Source organism: Typopeltis vanoorti, chromosome 4 (assembly GCF_054136105.1).
Source record: "Typopeltis vanoorti isolate ZY-2024b chromosome 4, IOZ_Tvanoo_1.0, whole genome shotgun sequence".
NCBI lineage: Eukaryota > Metazoa > Arthropoda > Arachnida > Uropygi > Thelyphonidae > Typopeltis > Typopeltis vanoorti.
The window spans coordinates 93,337,869-93,363,554 of NC_143552.1; the positions used below are offsets into that span (position 1 = coordinate 93,337,869).

Sequence of the window (25,686 nt, forward strand, 5' to 3'; positions counted from 1 at the left end):
AATATTATATATTTATTTAAAATTATCATGAAATAATTTTTACATCTTTAGAATCTATGAGGAGAAATAAATAAAGGAAAAATAATCCATTATCTTTTCCTTTAATGTTTGAGCCATTCAAACTATCGTGGAAAATTTTCCGAGTGTCCACGCTGGTGGTTCTTGTTCACTTTCATCCTCATTGACATCTTCTTCTGTAGAAGATTTGGCAAGATCTTTCAACTCCTCGTTAGTAAGCACCTCATGATGTCCAGCTATGTAATCATTCAATTTTTCTTCAAATATCATCATATCGTCAAATCCCTCACCACCTATTTACCATGCTGTGTTAATATCAGGGGCGTCTTGGGAATTATGAACAGCATCACTCCACAAATTCTTCCAGCATGCAGTTACCGTTTCTGGTTTCAATTCATCCATTGCTCCCTTGATGAATACAATTGCATCTGCAATAGTGAATGATTTCCAGCATCTCATGACTCCAACATCAGCAGAATCCTCAACCATTGCATGTATCATATAGAAAACCTGCCGAGCATATGAGGCTTTGAAGCATCTAATGACACTTTGATCGAGTGGCTGAAGCAATGAGGTCATATTAGGTGGGAAGAAACCCACTTGAACATTTTCATCTTTGGTGACTAGTGACTCAGGGTGCCCTGGAGCATTGTCTATTATCAATAAAACTTTAAATGGTAATCCTTCCTCTCTCCAAGTATTTTTTCACCTCTGGAATAAAACATCGATGGAACCATTCCGTAAATAGCACGGCCGTGACCCACTTTTAGATTTGATTGCCAAAAAACAGGCAGATAACTTTTATTTTTTATTACTAAATTACTTAAGGAATTGAACAACATAGCTACGAATATAAATTAAATTACACTTTAATAAATATTTCCGATATTTCTGCAATGTCACATTGCCATCTTCAAAAGGAACTTAAAAAAAAAGGCACGTGCACGTAAGCAATACAACACAGTAACTGAGAATGAAGAGATGAAGCTATTGTTCTCCTAAAAGTCCTGATGGTGCCCTCTAGCAGGCTAAGTAGGTGTTCTTGGCCGTCTGCTGATGTAAGCCTCCCAATGGGGCAGCCATATACAACCAAATTTGTTGAGGTTTGGAGAGTTGCTTAGGGCTGAGGCTGATTCCATAAATAGTCTTTCGAATTTCTATTTGCTATGGTGTATTACTATAGCTTTCTTCCACCGTATTCTGTGGCATGCCTCCAGAGCATGGTCTGCAAGACCAGAATGGCTGTACTTGTGAAAACGGTGTAGTCCTTCTGTTCAGAAATTCTGATATTCGCTGTCCTGCCTGTTTGGCCAAAGTAAGACAGTTTACAACTGCAAGGGACCTGGTATACACCAGGTAGGTCTAGGGGAAGTGGTTGGTCTTTAGTGGAGCGGATAAGGGATGCCAATTTTCTGTAAGGCCTGTAACAGGAGGTCAGGTCATGTTTTTTTAAGATTTTGGTAATTTTTTCCGAGGTGTCACGGATGTAGAGAATGCTGATGGATTTAGAGTTAATCCTTGTTGTGGAAGGGGGGGGGTTGTAGGTTTTAATGTTTTTTGGATTTTTGGGGGGGGGGGGGGGGTGTAGCCATTGGCTGAGAAAGTGTTGAGGATGTGATTTAGTTCAGTGTTTAGGGCCATGTCGTTAGAACAGATTAGTTTAGCCCTGTTGTATAGTGTTTTCACCACTCCATATTGTTGTGGGGGGGGGGGAGATTGTTGGTGATCAATCCCTTATAGATTTCCTTAAATATCTCAATAGTCAACATCCAAGTATAAAGTTCACAGCCGAGCTTGAAATTGATAGTTCCCTGCCTTTTCTAGATGTAAAACTGACCCGTTCTTCTGGTAAACTTAAAATTTCGATGTATAGAAAGCCTACACATACTAACAGGTATCTTCATAGTCAGTCCCATCACTTCCCTCCCCAAAAACTTGGAATAATTTCTACCTTGGAACATAGAGCTCACTCTCTTCTTGATGACCCAGATGAACTTCATAAAGAAATCAACTATCTCAAAACTACTTTCTTACTTAATGGATATTCTAAAAGAATTATTGAAAAATTCCCTCTTAATCCTCCTAGTCATCACACAAAAGAAATAAATACATTTAAAGGCAAGATATCTATTCCTTACATAAGTTCAGTTTCACAAAAATTAGCCAAAGTTCTAAAAAAATACAATATCAGAACTTTGTTCACTCCACTTCCAAAAATCCACTCCTTACTAAGCCACCCGAAACCTTGTCATCATCATCATCTTAAATCTCCTAGTGTGCACAAAATATGGTGTGATTGTGATATTCCTTATTTTGGCCAGCTGGACAAATCCATTGAATTACATACGGAGGAACACATGAGGGACATTGCTTACAAGAGACAACAAGCCAGTGCCTTATCAAGCCATATCCTTTTCTCAGCTGATCCTAATGATAATAACCCAAGTCATACAGTCTGCTGGGACAGATCTACCAACATTTTTCGTTGCCATAATGAAATGGAGAGAAAAATCGTAGAATCTAGGGAAATCATCCTCGACCCTGAACATCTAAATAATAACTTGAGCTACAACTTCCGAGATAATCATTCAGCTGTAATCATGTGCTGGAATCATGTGATGATGCAAGCATGCACTCTCCCAACAATGCAACAAACGAAAGAACAGCTTTAAATGCGACTACAACATTTTCATCCTAATTAAGTATAGAAACTGTCTATGTTGTCCATAGTTTCTTTAAGCTTCGGTGTTTAGTGTTTTTTCTTTTTTTTATAATGTCACTTGATAAAGGCTGTTATAAGCCGAAACTAGTCGTGTTTTACTATTAAACCGTTTTTATTTAACTCTCAGTTTAAGTCATTCAACTCTATTTTTATAATATATATATATATATATATATATATATGTTCATCTTTTTTTGACCGACTGAAACTGAGAACTGAAACGAAACTCAGTTTCAGTCAGTCAAAAAAAGATGAAATCTAATCACCGAGTCAATGTAACTAATGATCATATATATATATGATCATCAACTTTTAAATTTTTATCGAATATAAAGATAACTGTATCATTCTAAAGATTGCACAATATCAGCCCAAAGAGGAAGGAAAAAACAACCTTTCACTCTTGCATTAATACACACACACACACACACACACACACACACACACACAGGGTGGTTCAAAATTCCACGTAAAAACTTTGAGGGGAGGTGTAGAGAACATCAAAATCAACCATATTCACATAGGAAAGAATGACCAGAAACGCCACCGGAAAGTGATAGGTGGTGCTGTTCGGCAGTGCTCCAAGTGCGCAATTGGGGATTCCTCGTTCAAGCTTTTGCCGTCGTACAAAGAACATGCGTCATTTTATGAACGCTGAGATAGCAGACATGCACCTCATTCACCATATTATGTATCCGACTACTATCGAACTGTTCAGTTATGCCTAATAAGTTTTTTTACACTACTTACTGCCTTGTGTTATTTCTGTATCTTTATGTTCCTGTTAGTACCTTCCATTTGCGTTTCCGGTCATACTTTCCTATGTGAATATGGTTGATTTTGATGTTCTCTACCTCCCCTCAAAGTTTACATGGAATTTTGAACCACCCTGAATATATATAATAAAAAGTTGGATAGAAAAAAAAAAAGGGTAGGGGAGCACTAACAATATTAAACCTTAAACTCATACCTTTCATCTAAAAAATCTACTCCTTGCCACACCATTATACAAATTCCAGGGATGGCTTCATTCTTCTCCTCCATTAACAAAGCTGGTACATTTACTAGATGGTACTCTAGCAACACATTTGGCACTCAATGCAAAAAAAAAAAAAAGTATTTCTCATTTCCTTGTTGAAACACCATTATAAATTCCAGGGATCATCTTGTTTTTCCACATTACTTATTGCTCTCTACATCTATCTAATCTCTTCTCGTTAATTTTGTCTCAATCATGTTCTCCCATACCACATATCTGATGCAATCTTAATTACCTCTAGACTTTTTTCCAGCATTCAAGAGAAGTGATGTGTAATCTAGGTCCAGTCACCAAATCAATGTCTTATACAACAGCATAATCACATTTTATGCTTTTCTAATGATAGTTCCAGTGGGACCAGACATAATTAAATGCTATATAAATGCTATAATGCTAACATTGCCCAATTTCTCAAGAAATGTTCCCATATTGCCATGCCATAACTAAAAAATTAAATTTAAAAACTTGTGCTACTACAACATTAATAACAGATAAGGATTTAGATTTTTTTATAAAAAGGGTAATAATTTCAGAAAGTATATACTGAAAATCATGAAATAAAGATTTAATGGATTTTTTTTTAAACACAATCCTATTATAACTGGTTCATTTGACCTTCTAGAATCTTAATGAGTCCGTGCGGTTAGCCGAGTGGTTACGCGCTCTGCAACCATATGCCTGGGAAAGAAGTGTCCTGCGTTCGATTCTTGTCGCTGACATGAGGAGCTAATGATTTTTCTCAGACATAGTGAAGTAAGCTGGTCTTGGCATGGACTGCAGGGTTTTCTCCCCAGTTTCTCTGGAGTTTTTCCTTCCACAAAGCAGGCAAAAACCGTCTTAGGAACACAACGCTTCACAGACAATTACACATGGTTGAGCATGGGGGTAATGACCCCACCTCATAGTGAAGTATGAAATCCAAAAATGGGAGGCCAAGGCCCTATGTGGGGCTGTAGTGTCAAAGAAGAAGAAGAATCTTAATGATTTATAAGATGGAAAAAACTAAAATTGAAAACAATGCACGAATCACTGTGGAAAGTGTGAAAGAATGAATAAATAATACTTAAATTTCCTGAAGAACTACAGTAAAAATAAATAAAAATTACTAAAAAAAGTACTATATTTCTGATTTTATGTGAATCCTACCCATGAAAGGACTGTAAATATATATCTCATTATTACCATGGATGGACTAAGAGTTAAATAAACCAGGAACCTGTCCTAAAGAACAAATATAGTGCTTGTTTAAATCACTTTTGATCTCTAATAAAGAGAGTGATCTAGGTAATGAAACTGTCACCCATGAACAAGTCAAACATGAACAACAGGAAATTAAACAAAATAAATAGGAACATATGAAAAATATGAAAACCCGGGATAAAATGATGATAAAGCCATTTCTGTCATCTTCAAAGCTCAATAATTGTGCCCTTTCCTTCAAAGACCATAACCAAGTTCTTTTTGGTCTATCTCTTGATTATATTCCTCCAGCAATTCCATTCAAGGCTATGTTTCTCTGAAACAACATTCTCTGAACTGCCATTAGATAATACATTTGAAGACAGCACAGTGGTGCAGGAGAATGCTACTCGAGAACTGACATGGTTTCTATCCTGAATATTAAGTTCTCACCTTATCGCTGTTAATATGCATCCACCTGTATGCTGAACAAATGAGGATGGGCTGGCAATTTAGAACTTAGGCAACCAAACTGTATTCTGAATGCCTTAAAAACAAAAATGATAAAAACATGATGTCATGCTGCCTTGGACAGTGTCTGGTTAAAGAGATAAAGGAATGTGAAGGCTTTGCATGCAAGCAAGATTTCTAACAAAGGATGAAATGGACTGAGAAAGCATGTAGTAAAGCATGAGAAAAATTGCAAACACAGGTAGAAGTGGTTGTGTGTAAGAGAAAGAGAGAGGGGTAACGTGGAAGAAGTAGAAGAAAAAAGACTACAGGACGATGATAGATATTTTGTAGCTCTGATGAATACTTCATAGCACCAAACAGGAGTTGGAAAGATTAGAAAGCATCTAATACCAGGAAAAGTAAAAAATGATACTATCAAAAATAAGAAAGGAAGATATGAAAAAAAAAAAAGGGTGAAAAAAGGATGGTGTACCATATAGGGATTCCAGGCTAGATGAACAAAACAATGAATGTGAATTGTCAAGGAGAAAGATTCAGGATTTATGTCCAAAGCTATATTTATGTCTATTGCAGATAGAACACAAGTGGAGAATATTATTGTATTGGCAGGAACAAACAACTTGAAGAAAAGTACATAGTGTGTGTGTGTGTGTGTGTGAGAGAGAGAGAGAGAGAGAGAGAGAGAGAGACATGAAAGTTCTTGAATGAGAGAAAAATGTCTTGCCTTGTGATGCTGAGACGGTAATTAAATACATATGCTATGCAGATGAAAATTTACTGTACATTGATGTACAGGATGTTTTCAAAGTTAGAAGGGATTTGAACTTGCAGGATGGATTATACTTATAGATTTAGTATCAGGTGCATGATGAAATTGTTATCCCGAGGACCAAAAATTATTGGCATTAGTGAGAAATTGCTAACACATGAAGATATCTTTACAGGAATATCTGTATGATGGGTACAGTGTATTCAGGAAGAATGGGCAGGAGAAAAAGGATGAGAGGAGTGTGTAATGATTGCAGAGGACCTAAATCTGATCAGAGTAGAAATTGCAAATAGTGGTGGCAGTATAAGTACAACAGTCTCCGATTATCCTAAGATGGTGGTAAATGAATTTCCCCAGATAATCAAATTGTCGATTAATCCAAAAAATGACAAAAAACTATAATATGATGTTAACATATATATATATATATATATAAATATTAAGAATAAAAAGAAAATGCATTCATTATATGTATTTAAAAAAAAAAAAAAAGCAAAGATGGTTCCTTTGTTAACTTTCTTGTGTAACTTACAGCAAAAGTTTTGCAAGAAATATATTTTTGGAGAACAAGAGTAATGTCTTTTTCTTGTTCTGCAGAATCAAGTAGGACCCAATATGGAACAAAGCGACACTGTGTGATATTTTATTTGTTAGAAAAAAAAAATCTTCTCTTCACCTATCATTTTTATCTATCTTAGTTCATAATTTGTACAATTTTGTTGTCGCTTAATATCTGTGTCCATTCAAGCCACTGTCCAAATTCAAATTTGCAAAGGAGGGGGAAGGCTCCAATTTTATCAACTTTTGGAAATTAAGTAAAAACTATTCCAAAAAAATATATTTAGACTTAGTTGAAACATTTTATCAATGTATAATACAAATATGAATATACATTAACACTATTATTAAGGTGAAATTCTTTTTCCTCAGAGCTGGATGAATTTTTAAATTTTGGAGTTGAACCCTTTTTGTGCAAAATTGCATAAAAATATGCTAATATAAGGTAAATAATATAAATAAGTAACAAAATGTGGTTACAACACTATTCATTACTACATGATAATATATCAGAAAATATCAAATAACATAGTTCTATTAAAATTACAATGTTATATTTACAAGCAATCACGAATATTATGCAAAGTTGTAAGGCGCAATTTTTATAATGGATTGCATAACAGCAGGGCGCTATGAGGGTAGTTGACTGGGGAGATCAGAATATACACTATAACTTGTGGAATTACGTTGTAATAATGTGATTAAATTATTTAAAACAATATCATATGTTTTATTGTAATAAAATAAAAGGTAACTGACTATATGCAGAATGGAAATTAAATTTTATAATTTTTCAAATGTGAGGCTCAATTAATTGACAATCCAGTTAACTGGCCCCATATAAGAGTTTTAATTCAGTATAGGTTTAAGATAGAGATGAACAGGACAAAATATATAACTGGAAGCTGCTCGAGTTCAGGATCACAGGAAGCAGATGCAGACTGATAGATAAATGATACTTATGGAGGACATTCAATATGGATAAATTCAACTTACGCAAGACAGCATGGAGGAAGAAGAATGCATGTAACATCTAGGAAAGATAATTTATAGTTACATAAGAATACTACCTTAAGCAGTAAACAAGTGAAGGTATTACTTGTGGTACAAGAACACTGGCTCCAATGACAACATCGGAAAATCTGTATAAATGTGAAGTAACTGTTTTGCCTCCAGTTAGAAGGTGATCATACAATTTTAACTTAGGTTATAAATCATGCAGAACTTTTATTAAAAAAAAGAAAGAAAGAAAAAAGGAGGGGGGGGGTATGTGGAACTATGGGACAAGTGATTGTCACAGACCAAGATGGCAACTTAAAGCAGTTCCTTGGCATTAAAAACTGAATGGTAGAAGAGTCAGCAATATATAGAAAATAGTCATCAAAGCATGTCTGAAGAAAGCTATCTGAATGCATTCACAGAGTTAGGATAATAAATCGCTTGGAAGTTAAAAATGGATGAATGAATAAGACTCTGAAGCAGGATCTGCATGAAAAGGAAATGTAGTGGATCCAATAAAAGGAGAAAAGTTATGACTAGACCTAAGAATAGTATAAAAAGCAGGCCACAAGACAGGATGAAAATCTGTATAAATGTAAAGGCAAAATCATTTATGAAAATAAGTTAAGCAAAGAGACAGAAGAAAATCAGAACTTTTCTGTGCATTAAGAAAAAAAAAAAGGAAAAATTACCATCATCAAATTCCTAACATGTACCCTCAAAGGGTGTACAGAATATGATAGTACTACATGAAAAATTTACATCATTACTTAACTTCCTATCTACAATCTTCCTCCAAATCAGTCTGTTACTTGCCAAGACTCCAACATTATCAGATCTTATATTTCTATCATCTAAGACACTTTGTACAGTATCAATCCACCTATATCTTGGTCTTCCACTGGGTCATTTTCCTGCCAACATGGCAGAGAACACTTGTTTTGCTAATCTTTCCTCGCCCATTCTGTTTAAGTGACAATACCATCTGAGAATAGCTCTGCTAACGCATTCCTGGATGCTGACAATGTTAAGTCCTTTCCTAAATATCCTCGTTTTTAATATGATATTGCCATTGATACCATCTGTTCACGCCTATAATCTTTCTCAGGACTCTCAAATCTGTGGTCTCTAGTCTTTGGTCAAGTGTTTTACTTCTGACCCAGCTCTCAGATCCATAAGTTAAAACAGGTTTGAACACCATCTTGTATACAGCTAATTTAGTGTTCCGACTAATTTCTCTCTTATTCCATAGGAATTTGTTCATTTGACTTCCTACCATACCAGCATTGTTGATTCTGTTGTCTATTTCGATATTTAATTTACCATCTTCACTAAAAATCGTGCCTAAATATCTGAAATGTTTTACTTGTTCCACAGGTTCTATGTTCACAACGCAGTTGACATTTTTAATGATTCTGCCATTTTCATTGTCTTTGTCTTTTTAATGCTGACCTTCATACCATATCTATTACAACAGTTATTCAATTTAGTCAGGGAGTCTTGCAGACTTGTAGCGGATTTATTTACAAGTATAACATCGACTGCATAAAGCAAGTAGCTGACATTAACATCTCCAATTCTGATATCATGTTTAATACCACCTTCCTTCATAATGCGATCCATATAGATAATGAATAACAGAGGGGATAATGTACATCCTTGTCTGACACCAGATTTAACAATAAATCATCTTCCTGTACTTCCTTCAATTCTAACTGCTGACTTACAACTCAAATAAAGACTAAGTATTGCTTGATATAATGCCCCATATAACTGTAGCGTACTGAATAGCTTCTCTCTTGGCACCTTGTCATATACCTTTTCCAAATTGACAAAACTTAAATACAGATCTTTGTTATATTCCCATGACTTCTCAACTATTTTTCGTAAAGTGAAGATCTGATCCTGACAGTATCTATTTGGCTTGAATCCAGCTTGTTCTTCAGCAAGCTTTTCTTCCACAATTCTTCTCACCCATTTCTCAAGTATACTTGCATAAATCTTACCAGGTACTTTCAATAGGGAAATACCTCTGTAATTCTCACATTCAGTTTTATTTCCCTTATTATATATGGTTAGTATGAAAACTCTACTCCAATCATCTGGAATTCGTCCCTCTGTCCAGGCCTTCTGAAGTATGCAGTGCGGCCATTGCAGGACTTTATACCACCACACTTCAGCATTTCTGGCCGAAAATCATCTACTCCTGCAGCCTTTCCACATTTCAAGCCTTTGATGGCTTTTTCTACCTCAAGTATGGATATGCATTCATGACTGTATGCAGGTTGAGTGTTTTTTACCACTGTGCAATCACTGCTTGTTTCATTTAGCAATTTTTCAAAGTAATTACTCCATACTTCAAGGATATCTTTTTCTCCAGATATCATGTCCCCTTTATCATCTCTAACTCCTTTTACAGCACTCTTTCCTCCATTTATAACCTTCATGAACCCCCAGAATATTTTGCCACTTTCTTGATATTTATTTTCTATGTTCTTACCAAAGTCCTCCCATGGCTTTTTTTTTAGCCAGTTTTACACAGTGTTTAGCTTTCTTACATTTCTCACTGTATTCTTTAAGAGCACAAGCTGACTTATTTGCCAGGAACTTTTGATATGCTTTCTTCTTTTCCTTCACTGCCTCTTTAACTTCATGTGTCCACCACGGAGTTCTAATTTTTCTATCCGTGCAGACAAATTCACCACATGCCTCTCTAGCTGAATCAATCAGGGTTGTCTTCAAGGCTTGCCACTGAATCTCCAAGGTTTGGTTCCTGTTTTCAAATTCTTTCATTTTTTTTCAATAATCTTTGTGTATTTTAGTCTACAGTTCAAATCTGAGAGCTGCTCAACTTTTATTCACTTTAAAACTTTCTTACATGTTCTTCTTCACATGTTGCTAAGTGCAAAGTTGTTTGTGTTCTGGAATGAAGACAAATTAAGCATAGTATTATATTAAATTCATAGTAACTTGTTAGTGATCAAGAGACCTGTTGAGTGCAAGTTTAAAGCAATATTAGGCTGAAGGTGGTTAAGTTATCACATCAGATAACTATCATGTTGAAGAGAACATTAATGTGTAGAAATAAGAAATTTATTCTCCCATTTTAAGGAAGAATAAATTAAGGGAGGATAAATCAAACCACGTAGTGGTTTGATTTATCCTCCCTTAATCTTAATCTTAATTTATCCTCCCTTAAACTTGACTACGTTGTTTGATTTTCCTATTCCATGGCTGCATTTTATTATTATCATCATCCAGGGACATCTAATAAAGATAATATCTATCCTGTGGAACTGTGCATATGAGGACAGATTAAGAGAACACGATTTATTTTTCACTTGGTTAGAATATAATAAATTTAGTTTAATCCTTTATACAAGTGTGAGCAAACAAAGTTTGCGCCTGAAAGTATCTTCAGGACTGAGGTAAGGTGGTACACCTTGCTCCACCTTTGCAACGAGTTGCCCTGGTGTGTACCACCTTACCTCAGTCCTGAAGATACTTTCAGGCGCAAACTTTGTTTGCTCACACTTGGATAAAGGATTAAACTAAATTTATTATATTCTAACCAAGTGAAAAATAAACTTTCAACATCTTTCTCTAAATCCAGAGTAATTTATTAAAAATGGGTGGCACACCATTTGGCAACTTCTATAGGTAGAGATGACCTGCGAATGCTTCTGCCTGGTATCTCAGCTTGGGCCTGGCTCCCACTGAAGAGACCTCAATAAAGGTCGAAACTAGTCTGGGTAGTGGCCCTTCCCTTAATGCATAACATTAGACATATCCGCAAGGAGATGTGTTTTGCATTATAGGAGATACTGAGACAGGAGTATTGGTAGCTTGCTCCACCTTTGCAACGAGTTGCCCTGGTGTGTACCACCTTACCTCAGTCCTGAAGATACTTTCAGGCGCAAACTTTGTTTGCTCACACTTGGATAAAGGATTAAACTAAATTTATTATATTCTAACCAAGTGAAAAATAAACTTTCAACATCTTTCTCTAAATCCAGAGTAATTTATTAAAAATGGGTGGCACACCATTTGGCAACTTCTATAGGTAGAGATGACCTGCGAATGCTTCTGCCTGGTATCTCAGCTTGGGCCTGGCTCCCACTGAAGAGACCTCAATAAAGGTCGAAACTAGTCTGGGTAGTGGCCCTTCCCTTAATGCATAACATTAGACATATCCGCAAGGAGATGTGTTTTGCATTATAGGAGATACTGAGACAGGAGTATTGGTAGCTTGCTCCACCTTTGCAACGAGTTGCCCTGGTGTGTACCACCTTACCTCAGTCCTGAAGATACTTTCAGGCGCAAACTTTGTTTGCTCACACTTGGATAAAGGATTAAACTAAATTTATTATATTCTAACCAAGTGAAAAATAAACTTTCAACATAAGAGAACACGGTCTTCAAAGCGATGACCACTTGAGTGATGGATGGAAAAGAAGAGATAAATAAACTTAAGTTTGTAAAAGGATCTTATAATACAGATAAGTGACATTTTGCAGTTCATGGCAGATGGTGTAAGGGAAAGCTCCAAGTCAACCATGGGAAATGAGTATGGATGTAGTTAGGAAGCATGTGAAGTCTAGGTTCTTCTCAATAAGTACAGTTAAATGTGGAATGGATTGCTAGGAAGTCATGAGTGCATCTTCGGTAAAGTTTTCAAAAATATATATAATAAATATTTAGGAACTGGGGATGACTTTGAAGAAGTCTTCCCTTGGTGAATTTTTTAATGCCTAGATTATAATAATAAAATGCAGTCATGGAACAGGGAAACTAAAACCATGTTGGGATACAGAGAAATAAGCTAAGCCAAGCAGCTCAATGAAAAGAAATTGACTACTAAAGGAGAATAACTGGTAATTTATTTTGCAAACTACCATGTGAATGAATCGTGTGGAGAGAAAAAATCTCAGTAATTAAACTTTTACTTGCAATTAAAATCAACAGAATGGGAGAAAATATAACATATTTTAAACTAAATTAGTAAAAAAATAAAAAATAAAAAGATTCTTCTGACAATATTTTTTCATTCTGCTTCACATGTGAAATTCTGAAAAGTTAATTCATTTCATGAGTGAATATATATATATATATATATATATATATATATATATACACATATATACACACACATATACAGTAAACCCTCGATTTAACAGACAAAATTTCCGGTCCGTATGTCACATGTGAAAATTAGCGTCCTGTTAATTTTAAAATGCTTTTAACCAAGATTTCCTTATAATTAGATTAACAGATTATTTTTTGTTATTATGAGGAATTACAGGAAATTATAATTTCCTGTAATTTTTAACAAATTTTGGCAAAACACTGTAATAATTTAGCCGACATAAATGAGTCACCACTCATAAAACATGTTGGTGAATGATTAGGACGTGGTCACACCAATCACACTGTAATTGGTTCTTTTGTCAAGGGGTGTGACTTTCTGCGTCAGTTTTATTACATTTTCATAATTTTAGGGAGTTAAAAAAAAAACAGAATTCAAAAGTTCAAAAAAAACTTCATAGTTTTTTCAAAGCAGGATTACCTAAACCAAGTGCCTCAACATCAAACATTAACTTCATATTAACTTATCTAAAAGTGTGAAAATTGTGTTAAAAATTGTGTGTAAAGCAATTTTTTTGTTATTACAGTGCTAATATTGATAAAATTGCAGTATAATGTTACAGATATTATTATTTTAAAAAATTCGTGATTTAATGGACTTCCAATTTAATAGACATCCCTTAGCCCCTATTAGTCCATTAAATTGAAGGTTTACTTTTTTTATATATATATAAGTAATGAAAAAACATACTGATAATCGCCAGAGTATGTAAAACCAACAAAAGGAAGATGGTTCCCAGAAAATGCTTTTGAGGCAGGAAAACTCTCTTCAGTAGTATCATCTTTTTCAATATCATCAAAGTTACTAGTGTCATCATCACTTGATAATTCAGGAACAATGGGTGGAACACCTACAATAACAATTAATAGAGAATTTCAAGGAGTTCCAAATGTAGACAAAAAAAAAACAATAAAACTTTAAAACAAATATAAATAAACAAGAGTGTCATCATCACAGAAACATGCTTTCGCTTTTATTTGTCTCTTGAGCTTTATTAACTAATGAAATTTGAAGATTAAATTCTACAGTCAAAAAGGTGACTCCTTCCCCAATTTTAACTGCATAGACTAAATTTGTCAGTAAAAAAAAAAAAGCATTACAATGCATACATGCTGAAAGTCAACTTGTAATGAGACTATTCACATTATTTGGTAATGGGGCACATTCTGCAGAGCATAATTATAGTTACTTCACATCCAGGTTGGTGGCAAAATTTATGCTGTCATAGATCACAATGGATTACTTATTGATCAAAATTACATAAAAAGATCTTATAAGGTATGTAAAAGAACAACCAAGAACTTCTGACTCCATATTTAATTCTAACCAAACCCACAAAACTTCAACACAAAACAAGAATTCGCATTTAAGAAGTTCTTAAATGGGAATTCCTGACAATTTTTTGAGTCATTAAAGAAGACAGCTGACATAAAACAGGGAAAACTTCGTTCTTGTTGGTGACCTAAATCAGCGCTTCCCAAATGTGGGCCATGGCCCCCTTGGGGGGCTGTTAGTTTTGTTGATGGGGCCATGAAATAATGAAAACAAATTCAAAATATTCTAAGACTAAGTAGATTTTTTTTATATTAAAAGAAATTATTTAATTTTTATTATTTATTATTTCTTTTTTGTTATTTTTTATATTTTAATAGGAAAAAATCACACATTGGTGTTGGTTCACAAATTTTTCTTCTGCATATTTCGGGTACAGGATACAGCGAAGACGTATCTCAGCCCAATAAGAAAACCAATAGACCCATGGATATCAGATTCAACACGGGAACTAATCAAAAGAAGGCGATTGGAAAAACAAAGAGACACAGGGATCGAAGAATACAAGAGATTACATAGAGAAATCAGAAGAGCCATCAAGCAGGACAAGGAAAAGTTCTATACTAATAAATGTGAAGAAATAGAGTTCCAGATGAGAAGGCATAATTATAAAAGGATGTTTTATTTAGTTTGTGACTTAAAGCACAAGTTCAAGCCTAAATTGAATGTCATCAAAGACAGGAATGGATCATTACTAATAGAAGAGTTGGAAATCAAAAACAGATGGAAAGAATACTGTGAGGAACTGTACAGCAGAGTGGATAAAGAAAATGTGGAGTCCTCCCACCAAGAAAATTTTGATTTGGAACCTCCTCCACTTAAGCATGAAGTTGAAAGAGCAGTTAAGCAGCTCAACAGCAATAAGGCCCCAGGTGCAGATGAAATCCTAGCAGAGTTAATTAAGGCCACAGGGGATGGAGGGATAAGAGTGTTTCATAGATTGATTACAAGGATATGGGAGACAGGATCATGGCCTAGAGACTGGAAGAAGTCAGTTTTCCTACCACTACACAAGAAAGGTGATAAGAAGGCATGCAAGAATTATAGAACTATTAGTTTGATATCTCATGCAAGCAAAATTTTATTAAAGATCATGCTAAATAAGATTGAGGCAGAGATGCCCGAGGAACAAGCAGGTTTTAGGAAAGGTAGGGGCACCAGAGATCAGATCCTTTGCCTTAGACAGATCATAGAAAAATATAAAGAATTCAGACTCCCTCTGGTAAGGTGTTTCTTAGACTACTCTAAAGCTTTTGACTGTGTTGAGCATGTGAAACTGTGGGAAGTAATGAAAATAATGGGTTTTCCTCAACACACTATCAGGTTGATAGCCAACTTGTATAAGGAGCAAGAAGCCACAGTAAGAATAGGTGTTGGATTGACTGACTGGCTTCAAGTTGGAAAAGGAGTTAGACATGGATGTTTACTTTCTCCTCACTTGTTTAGTATATATGCAGAGTACATCATGCGTGAAGCATTGGATGAGCTCAAGACAGGAATTACGATAGGAGGTAGATTGATCAGTAATCTGAGGCACGCTGATGATACAGTACTCCTTTGTAATGACATGGAAGAACTAGGACTAATTCTTGACAAAGTTAACAAGATCAGTAATAACAGAGGAGTTCAACTCAATTCTAGCAAGACAAAGATCATGGTTCTCAAAGGAAAAACAAACAGAGAAACTCTTGAGAAACAAATGTATCTTAATGGAGAAAGAATTGAGGAAGTCAGCAAGTTTGAGTACCTGGGATCCATTATTAATGTGAAGAATTGCTGTTCAGAAGATGTCAGAAAAAGGTTAGGAATGGCTAAAACAACAGTCAGAAACCTGTCTAAAATCTGGAAGGATGGATCTATCTCCATGGGAACAAAGTTGAGGATTTTGGATGCAGTTGTTTTTCCAACAGCGACTTATGGATGCGAGACTTGGAACCTAAAGAAGTCAGATAAGAAACGGATATCTGCTTTTGAGATGTGGTGTTACAGAAGGCTGTTGAGGATATATCATACACTGAAAGGCGTACAAATGAATGGGTGTTAGAAAAGATTAGTAGAACTTTAAGGCTCCTTAAGGATATTGACAGAAGAAAGTTAAAATATTTTGGACATATAGAAAGGATGGAAGGAGGACTTCTCAAAACAGTAATAGAAGGTAAAGTTCCTGGAAAAAGAGGCAGGGGTAGACCATCAATGAGATGGATGGATGGCGTGTGTGGAGTGACTGATCTTCAGAGAGTTGAGGCTGCCAGAAGGGCAAACAACAGTACTACATGGCGAGGCCTAGTGTAGAACATCATCGAGCATAGGAGTAACCATATGGCATCTGTAGATGCCCAGTGAACACAGACATATTTCGGGTGCTTAATGAATATTAGTAAATATACGCTTTTCATATAAGTTTCATTTCAAAAAATGAAAGTGTGATGAAAATGAATGAAATCACAAATGATTTCACAAATGAAATCATTTGTGAGCACAAAAAAGCTCACAAATGAAAATCTTGTGCTCATTTAAAACAGTCAAGTTTTTTGCACTTTAAATTAATGTTTCATTGCTAGTGTACACAGGTGGGTGTGGGGTGATGAGCGGGGTAAAAAATACGCTTGGGCGACTGCGCTGTTAGCACAGATCACATGCATCAGAACTATAAACACAGGGGATTCCCTTATTCACGTAATTCACTAATTTCATCTTGTTAGTCTGTGGTGTGCTGGTATCGGTAAGTGGTGTTATTATTTGATCTATTCCACGTTAAAAATTTAATCCTGAGATGGATAAGTGGCTGATAAAAAAAACAATCCAGCAAACAATCAGCAGAAGCAGACTCACAAACAACAGCATCTCATATTTTACCAGCACAGACTGCATCGTCTTCAGCGCCAGACAGTAAAAGACAAAAAATAGCATATGAAAAAATTCGAAAATACGATCCTTCTTATTTGAAATATGGGTTTGTACCATCATATAATGATTCAAACAAACCTGTGTATGTGTAATCTGTTGGAAACAGTTATCAAATGATTGCATGCAGCCAGAAAAACTTTGTCACCATTCAGATACTATTCATAGGGAATATAAGACAATTGAGTTTTTTCAAAGAAAGGCTGAAGAATTAAAACGTTTCAAATATTTCACCTGATATTGACTTTTTGTGTAGCAGTAATGAAACACATCCATCACGTTAAATTGTTATTAAACTTCTTTTATGTTTTTAATTCTTACTTTGTTTATTACTAATAGTTTTACATTTCATGTGTTATTGTGCTGCAAATGTACAATAACAATATATCTATATATATAAAAATATAAGATAATGTGCCATGTCAAATGTCTATGTAAGATGAAAAAAAATGTAATATTTGCATTTGATTTTTGCAATATTTGCTGTGTATGTTTTGTACTTAATATAAATACGATAAATATTATAATAATATATGTCTGTATATCACGATCGATTTTTTTAGGGTGGGGGGGTCTTTACATCCATAAGTTTGGGAAGCACTGACCTAAATGATAGAGTAACAAATGAACTGCCTTTTCTCCAAATATTTCTGACATAGAGAAAAATTTGAAGGAAGGCAATAAGGGAAAAGATCTAACTTACAGCAAGTTGAGAAATTACAGGAATATAATACAGATCTCTAAGTCTCATTAATTAAATTATACCTGACAAATTATATTGTTGTTTACATACTTTACTCAAGCATGAACAAAGAAAAGTCTTCATGTGAGGTATCTTGAATACTAGGGGCTACCCATATACAGAGGCAGCCGACCTTGCATTGAAGTTGCCCAAGTACCCAAAATGTGCAGATATGTATGAGGGGGGTACCCAAAATTAACCAGAATCTACACTTGGTGCACGCATTTTCTAGTTGGCAGATGACTGACTACAAGGAACAGAGAGCGTGCATGAAATTTTGTTTTCTTCTGTGTAAAATTGCATCTCCCATAATGGAAGAGCCACTACCCAGATCAATTTCAACCTTTATTGAGGTGTCGTCAATGGGAGCCGGACCCAGAGGTGGTGATACCAAGGTGGAAGCAATGGAGAAGTCATATTTACCTATACGAGTTGCCAAAAGGTGTGTCACCTTATTATTAAATACTCTGGATTTAGAGAAAGATGTTCGAAGTTTTTTTCTCACTTGGTTAGACTATAATAAATTTAGTTTAATCCTTTATCCAAGTGTAAGCAAACAAAGTTTGCGCCTGAAGTATCTTCAGGACTGAGGCAACTCGTGGTAAAGGTTGACTAAGCTCTCATCGCTCTTTGTCTTAGTATCTCCCATAATGCAAAGCACATCTCCTTGCGGACACGTATAATGCTATGCATTAAGGCAGTGTTTCTCAATGTGGGGCGTATGCCCCACAGGAGGACAATGTGAATATTGGGGGGGGGGGGGGGGGGGGGGGGCAATTAGAAAATGCACATGTACATATTTATATTATACTTTTTCAGAACTTGGCTGACTATTATGCTGGGGGGGCATCAAAATCTGAGACGTTGAGGTGGGGCATCATGATCTTTGAGACGGTGAGGTGGGGCATGATCCAAAAAACGTTGAGAAACACTGCATTAAGGGAAGGGAAGGGCCACTACCCAGACCGGTTTCGACCTATATTGAATGTTCAAGTACAGGTCAAACTCCAAAAACTCAGCATTGTTCCCCTCAGTAACAGGCTCACCCTGACACTGAGAAGAACTCTCAGAATCGGTTGGCTCTACCCCGTGGCAGGCTCACCCCACCACCGAGCAGAGCCATTCATATATCATCTGAGGGGATAACAGCAACAGCCGTGCCTCAATTAACTTCATGATTATAGCATTGCCATTCATTACCCCCCCCCACACACACACACACTAATACTCAGGACCTGGGTGACAGCAACAGCCAAGCCTCGGTTAAAATTTCATGGGCTACAGCATTGCCATTCATCACCCAAGCTTCCAACCGGTTTCGACCTTTATTGAGGTCTCATCAGTGGGGGCCAGACCCAGAGGTGATGATACCAAGGTCGAAGCAATAGAGAAGTCATATTTACCTATATAAGTTGCCAAAAGATGTCTCACCTTATTATTAAATTACTCTGGATAAAGGATTAAACTAAATTTATTATAGTCTAACCAAGTGAAAAAAACTTCCAACATCTTTCTCTAAATCCAGAGTAATTTAATAATAAGGTGAGACACCTTTTGGCAACTCGTATAGGTAAATATGACTTCTCCATTGCTTCCACCTTGGTATCACCACTTGTGGGTCTGGCTCCCAGTGACGAGACATCGATAAAGGTCAAAACCAGTCTGGGTAGTGGCCTTTCCCTTAATGCATAGCATTATACATGTCTGCAAAGAGATGTGCTTTGCATTATGGGAGATACTAAGACAAGGAGTGATGAGAGCTTGGTCCTCCTTTACCACGAGTTGCCTCAGTCCTGAAGATACTTCAGGCGCAAACTTTGTTTGCTTACACTTAGATAAAGGATTAAACTAAATTTATTATAGTCTAACCAAGTGGAAAAAACTTCCAACATGAAGATAAACTTATCGATTTGGAAGGCAGTCTCAACTAGAGTTATGTGGGCAAATCTAAAAACGGGGACAAGGACAATGAAACTTATTTGTGCCTATGGTCCCACAGAAGGTTCATCTAAGGAAAAAGGGGAAGAATTTTTTGAGTCATTAGAACAGGCAGCTGAAAAAGAAAAGGGTCCTTGATGGAGATCTGAACAGCATAGTAGGACATGAATTCCACCAGGGATATAGGAACATTTTGGGAAAAATTTGGAGAAAAGGGCAAAGCTAATAATAATGGTAAATATTTACTGTGTGAAACTCTTTCACACAAGTAACCATCATTCTGACTTCCCTCATCAATCAACCATCAACTGGCTACCCTCATTTCATTGATGAAATGAGGGCGGTCAATTAAAATATGACTGATGTTAGTCTAGCATTACATAATTTTACACACAGGCATGTCATTGCCTCTCATTTTTTTTTTATTAGCCTCAGATTTTTTTTTCTTTTTAGAGAATTGTAGATGGGCAGTATCTCATTTCTTTTTCATCAGGAAAAATATCCAAAGTGTCATCAAATTGTACTCCTTCTACGACAATAGGAATATTAACTATTTTATCTTGTTTTGGAGAAGGTCTCGATGCATGTCGTTGACCCCCCCCCCTGTGGTGCACACACTCCATTATCTTTTTAATTAGTGGATTTTCATGAGACCATTTTTGGCATGTCCTCTCAAGCGAGTGCATATCTATTATTTTCTTTTATGCACTGTAGAGGATAGCTTTTGAAATTCAAGTCTCTGACTTGAATATGAATGAATATAAATTGTCACTAGTTCTACAAACCTAGTAATCCATTATAAAACAAATTTCTTCCATATCAATTTTAGCTAAAACTCAGATATATTTTACTCAACTGCCAGAGAACTAAATATTATACAATGCAGTCATAACACAGTAAAAGCATACAATGTTCATTAGGAACACCTTTCATAAATGGCCTCATTAAAATGGGTCTAACAGCTGATACTAAAAGGAGAACTCTTCCCTAATGTTCTAAACTAGCATTTGCTCAGTATAGGCAAATTCATGCTAATTTCTTTATTTAATTTATGATATGGAAACCACTTTTCCAAAACATGAACAGATTTATTACGATAAACAATACAATCCAACAAATTTTGTAAACAATATTTCAATATTTCAAAACAATATTTCAAAAACGCAATTACATTACCTTATATCAAGAATAAAGTTGCAACATTGTTTCATGATTACAACATTAAAGTGGCTAATTTCCTAATGTATAAAATCTCAAGCTTCTTACATCCACAAACCTCCACATCCTCCCATAAAGAAACCAGAAATATAATGATTCATTGCTTATGTGGCATTTACTATGTAAGCTGAACAGGACAGTCTGGAAGATATGCATGTCTAAGAGCGTCAAGTACAAAAAGTGGGGGAGTCAGGATTAGCCTTCCAACACAACAGATATAGACCACCAAATAATTTGGCAAAAAACAGAAATGTCATATACTGATCATAACTGTTTTAAAAGTAAATTTAAATGAGTTTCAGAAATGCCCCATACCACCACCATGACCATACAGTGTATCACGAACTAAGGTTAAATCCTACACCAAGTTTGGCCTGCACTCATCAAAAATCTATCAACTGAAGAACTGGGATATGACACACATTATGCCAAAGAACATGACAACAACAAATAGCATTGTTCGAAAATGCTTGCACATTAATTAATACAATGTTTTTTTTTTTTTTTTGGTCACTGTTTATGTGTACTAGTGTCGAAGTTCTTATCTGTTGTAATTAATTTTTTCTAGTCTTACTTATCAAGTATCCCTGATAATGTAAGACTTACGAAACTTGTTGGGTTATAGTTTATTGAATAAATCCATTTATGTTTGGAAACATGTGGTCTCCATATTGGAAATTAAATAAGATTTGCTAAACCACAGAAATATTTGTGTTTATAATCATACTATACCTCCAGAGTTGATGCAATAATCAAACCAGAGTTACAGATTGCAGGCAAATCACAGACTGCTTAAAACCAACAAAAAGTTGTAATTGATATCTAATAACTTCATAGTATAGTTCCAACAGCTATTGAAATAATCATTCTTCCATGAGGGAATGCTTACAACAGCTGAATGACCAAAGACATACAAAGTATCCAGCCAGTATGCACCTCATTTCACATCAATTTTCTGTCTGCTATAAAAACACTTGGAAAACCAGCAATAACCACAGTACATCTTCTAATATACATAACAAGAGATTTCTAATAGCAGCAAATGCAAAAAACCAGACAAAGACACCACTATATGTATCTACAGGTGTAGTTTTTTAGCCTAGAACTTTCTTGTATAGATCGATAACTAAATGTGATATTTGTGCCCTTTTGTAATTTTTGATTAAAAAAATAATGTTAATATAAAATTCTTATTCTCATAAACTAAAAATAATGAACAAAAAAAAAATTTACATACATTCCCTAATATTATCAAATGTCCACTGATCATTCTGGAAAAAAGGATGCCTTTTTATTTCTTCTACACCATTCCTTCCAAGCCTCTGTGTCCTAAAAGAAATTTTAATTTATATAATTTTTTTCCAGCAGTTTAAAAAAAAAAAAAATGTATACAGGGTGTTTCAGGAGGAATAGTAAATAGTAGGTGGTAGTATCAATTATTCCGAGTAAAGAACTTCAGTTAACATGTCCAATTGTCAATGGATGCAGATACTGCTGTTTGAAACTGTTTAAAAAGCTATTATGAGAAGTATTAAAGAAATTATTGAACATTTATCATTTATTATAAACTGTAAATTACAGTATTTGTCAGTTATTTGTTTTGTTTCATTCAAACAGTCAATAAATACAAACAATAAGTCATAAATACTGTAACTTACAGTTTATAATAAATATTCAATAATTCTAAATATTTTAAATCGAACTTTCCCAGAACGATGGATCAGCCGCTGTAGTCCCATTCATTAGCCAAGACCTCATTCCCTTAGATTTTGGTTTGTGGGGATGTATGAAAAGCGAAGTATACAAAGAAAAGGTAAATATAAAACGAATTGATCAATCGCATTATCCATAATACGAGCGATCAATTCCTCATAAAAGAACAAGATGAGCTCAAAAGAACAACATGTACTATTACCGCAAGAGTTGCAAAGTGCATTGAGGTTGGCAGTGGAATTTTCAAACATGTATTATGAACTGTAAATCTTTACAATATTTTGTCAATTTGTGTTTTGAATCACTCAAACAGTCAATAAATACAAACAATAAGTCATTTATTGTTCTTTAATACTTCTCATAATAGCTGTTAAACAGTTTCAAACAGTTGTATCTCTGCATCCATTGACAATTGGACACGTGTTCATATGAACTTTTTTAGCTCAGAATACTACCACCTAAGATAATATGACAATGTATTACTCTGGGAATGATGAGAACAAACATCGACATGGTGTAGCTGTAATAGTAGATGAAGAAATCAATAAATCAGTACTAAATTGGATTCCATTTTCTGAAAGGATAATGCTGTTACAATTTAAGGGAAACCCTGTTAATATAAATATCATCCAAGCTTATGCACCCACAGCTGACAAAAGTGAGATGTTGAAGAGTTTTATGAACACCTAAAAGAGATTAAAAACCTAACAAAGAAACATGATATAAACATAGTGATGGGTGACTTCAATGCAAAAGTAGGCAGAGGGGGTGATGGAGAAATTGTTGGAGAACATGGCTTAGGCACCAGAAATGACAGAGGAGATTGCCTTGTCCAGTTCTGTCAGGAGGAAGATCTAACAATAGCAAATACCTGGTTTAAACTTCCATCCAGAAGACTATACACTTGGAAATGGCCTCAAGATAATCGACATAACATTGTCAGAAATCAAATTGATTGCATACTGATAAATAAAAGATTCCACAGTGGTATAAAGAGTGCAAAGACTTATCCTGGAGCAGATATCTCATCAGACCACAATCCCATAGTTGCAGAAATACGTTTTAAATTAAAAGCAGCTAAAAAATCACAAAAGAAAAAGAAAATTGATGTAGAAAACTAAAAGACACGACGATAAATAAAAGTGCCAAGACACAGCTTAACTTGCGATTACAACAGATTAACATAGAAGAAAATAAAAGAGTGGAATCTCTTTGGAATAGCTTAAAGAATGCCATCGTAACAATAAGTATTGAAGAAGTAGGTTATGTGAATAATGTAAAACAATGACAAATGAGATTCTTTCTCTTATTGATACAAGAAGAATGTACAAAAACAAAGACCTAGCCAGATAAACAGAAACACATAACATTATCAAGAAAAAAATAAACGCCAAGGAAAATTGGATGAAGAATTTATGTACTTAGATTGAACTGCTTCAGAAGAAACATGATAATTTCAATCTGTATAAGAAAATCAACGAAATTTCCAGAAAACTCAGAAAAAAGCAAACAGTCTCTCTAAGAAACGAAAGTGGAAAAATAGTTCCAGAAGAAGAGAATGAAGCACAGATTTGTAACAGAACTTTTCAATGATACTAGACAGAAGCCTATAAATATAAAAGATAACATTCAAGCACCAGCAATTATGAAATGTGAAATAGAGAATGCTATAAGATCAAGTAAAACAGGAAAAACCAGTGGACCAGATGGTGTGCAAACAGAATTTTTGAAATTAATAGAACCAGATAATATCAAGCTTCTTGAAAAACTATTTAATGAAATATATGAAAGTGATGAATTTCCATCAGACTGGCTCAAATCTACATTTATCACTCTCCCAAAGAACCCAAAGCGAATTCCTGTGGCGACTTCCGACTTATTAGTCTAATAAGCCAAACATTAAAAATATTTTTGAAAGTAATTCAGAATCGTATTTATAGAAAAAGTAAAGAAATTCTAAGTGAAATGCAATTCGGCTTTTGGAATGGTTTTGGTACTAGAGAGGCCCTTTTCTGTGTCCAAATACTGATACAAAAATGCATAGAAAAACAGAAATCTGTCTATGTGTTTCATAGATTTTGAAAAAGCATTCGACAAAGTCAGACACACTAACTTAATAGAAGTCCTTCAACAAATAGGGCTAGACGAACAAGACATAAGACTAATAAGAAAGCTGTATTGGAATCAGTCAGCTACCATTTGATTAGACAACATTACCACCAGTGATATTAACATCGAAAGAGGAGTGAGACAAGGATTGCATATATGTTGAACTCTTGTTCAACATATACGCAGAGGTAATCTTTAAAAAGGCATTGGAAGAATAATGGAAAGATTGTTAACCTATGATATGCAGATGACACCATGCTAATTACAGATAACATTATGGATCTCCAAAAAACTCCTTGACAGAGTATACATAGAAAGCCAAAAAATGGGAATAAATATAAACATCAACAAGACAAAATACATGGTCATCAGCAAACATACACTCAATGGGAAAAATATCGATCAAGTGTCAAGATATAAATATCCTGGTTGCTGGCTTAATGAAGGGTGGGATCCTGAAATAGATATAAAGAAAAGGATTGAAGTTGAATGGCAGTTCTTCATGAAAATGAGAACAACACCTGCACATGGAAGTCAGATGCCGAATGCTGAAATGCTATGTGTGGTCTATTCTGTTCTATGGAGTTGAAACATGGACATTGAAGGCAACAACCATCAAGAAAATTGAAGCCTTTGAGCGTGTGGACAGACTTATGTGTTCGTCGAACATGTTGTTTATTTTTTTACGGTATATATTAGAACACAGTAACTAAGTAAATAATTAATTTATTAACTTATTGCTGATATTTCGCTGGTGTTATAACCAGCATCTTCAGAGCACAAAAACACAGTTTGTTACAATACGCGAGACTATGACAACATGGTG

At 35.0% G+C, this 25,686-nt stretch overlaps 1 protein-coding gene across 1 annotated transcript in view; it reads right to left on the reverse strand.

Annotated features, from left to right (window-relative positions):
• The window catches only part of Rok (Rho associated coiled-coil containing protein kinase), a 484,157-nt gene that overhangs the window by 271,791 nt on the left and 186,680 nt on the right, over positions 1 to 25,686 (reverse strand). Inside the window, exons 12-13 of the mRNA XM_090392113.1 lie at positions 22,276 to 22,367; positions 13,595 to 13,754 (exon numbers count right to left, since the gene is read on the reverse strand). Of these exons, the coding sequence (XP_090248239.1) occupies positions 13,595 to 13,754; positions 22,276 to 22,367 (252 nt within the window). The remainder of the gene's footprint in view (positions 1 to 13,594; positions 13,755 to 22,275; positions 22,368 to 25,686) is intronic.